At 15.3% G+C, this 549-nt stretch overlaps 1 protein-coding gene across 1 annotated transcript in view; it reads right to left on the bottom strand. All coding sequences in view use genetic code 6, as the record gives it.

Moving 5' to 3' along the window:
- The window catches only part of TTHERM_002653440 (transmembrane protein, putative), a gene marked incomplete at both ends in the record, with an annotated part of 5,247 nt that extends 5,148 nt beyond the window's left edge, over positions 1-99 (bottom strand). The window contains one exon of the mRNA XM_012800737.1: positions 1-99. This exon is cut by the window's left edge and continues 236 nt beyond it. Within this exon, the coding sequence (XP_012656191.1) occupies positions 1-99 (99 nt within the window).
- Positions 100-549: the final 450 nt, after the last annotated feature.

Raw genomic sequence — 549 nt, 5'->3', positions numbered from 1 at the left:
TAAAGTGAAATAGTAAGAAATAAATAAATTAATTAATTAATTAATAATAAAAGTAAAATTTGAAAATGGATGGAAAAATGAGTTAAATTAAAAAAGAAACTAAGAAACAAAAAAATTTGTAAATGAAAAAGTTAGTCAAAAAAAAGACAAATATAATTTAAAAAAATGACTAATTAATAATAAAAATAAAAATTGAGAGAAGATTGATTAATTTAAAATAATTAATAAATATTTACTTGTTAATATAAAAATGAATGAATGAATTTAGATGAGTATTTCAATTAAAGAAATAGTATTGTAAATATCTTGAAAATTTAAAATAAAAAGGAATTAATAATAAACCTTAGTTCAATGTGCAAGATCTAATGCGATTAAAGAGAAGAGTTTAAAAACTTTTTTCATAAAAATAATAAATTGAAACATTATTAATAATAAAATAAATATTTACTTCTTCTAGATTTTTAAAATATTTTTTCTCTTCTGTCATTTATTTTGTCAAAAAATACTGAATAGCAATTTATTGAAATTTAATTAATATCCTTTATATTA

The sequence above is a fragment of the Tetrahymena thermophila genome (assembly GCF_000189635.1).
Source record: "Tetrahymena thermophila SB210 genomic scaffold scf_8253989, whole genome shotgun sequence".
Lineage (NCBI taxonomy): Eukaryota > Ciliophora > Oligohymenophorea > Hymenostomatida > Tetrahymenidae > Tetrahymena > Tetrahymena thermophila.
The sequence above is the reverse complement of the archived record's forward strand: the minus strand, read 5'-3'. Positions and strand labels throughout refer to the sequence as shown.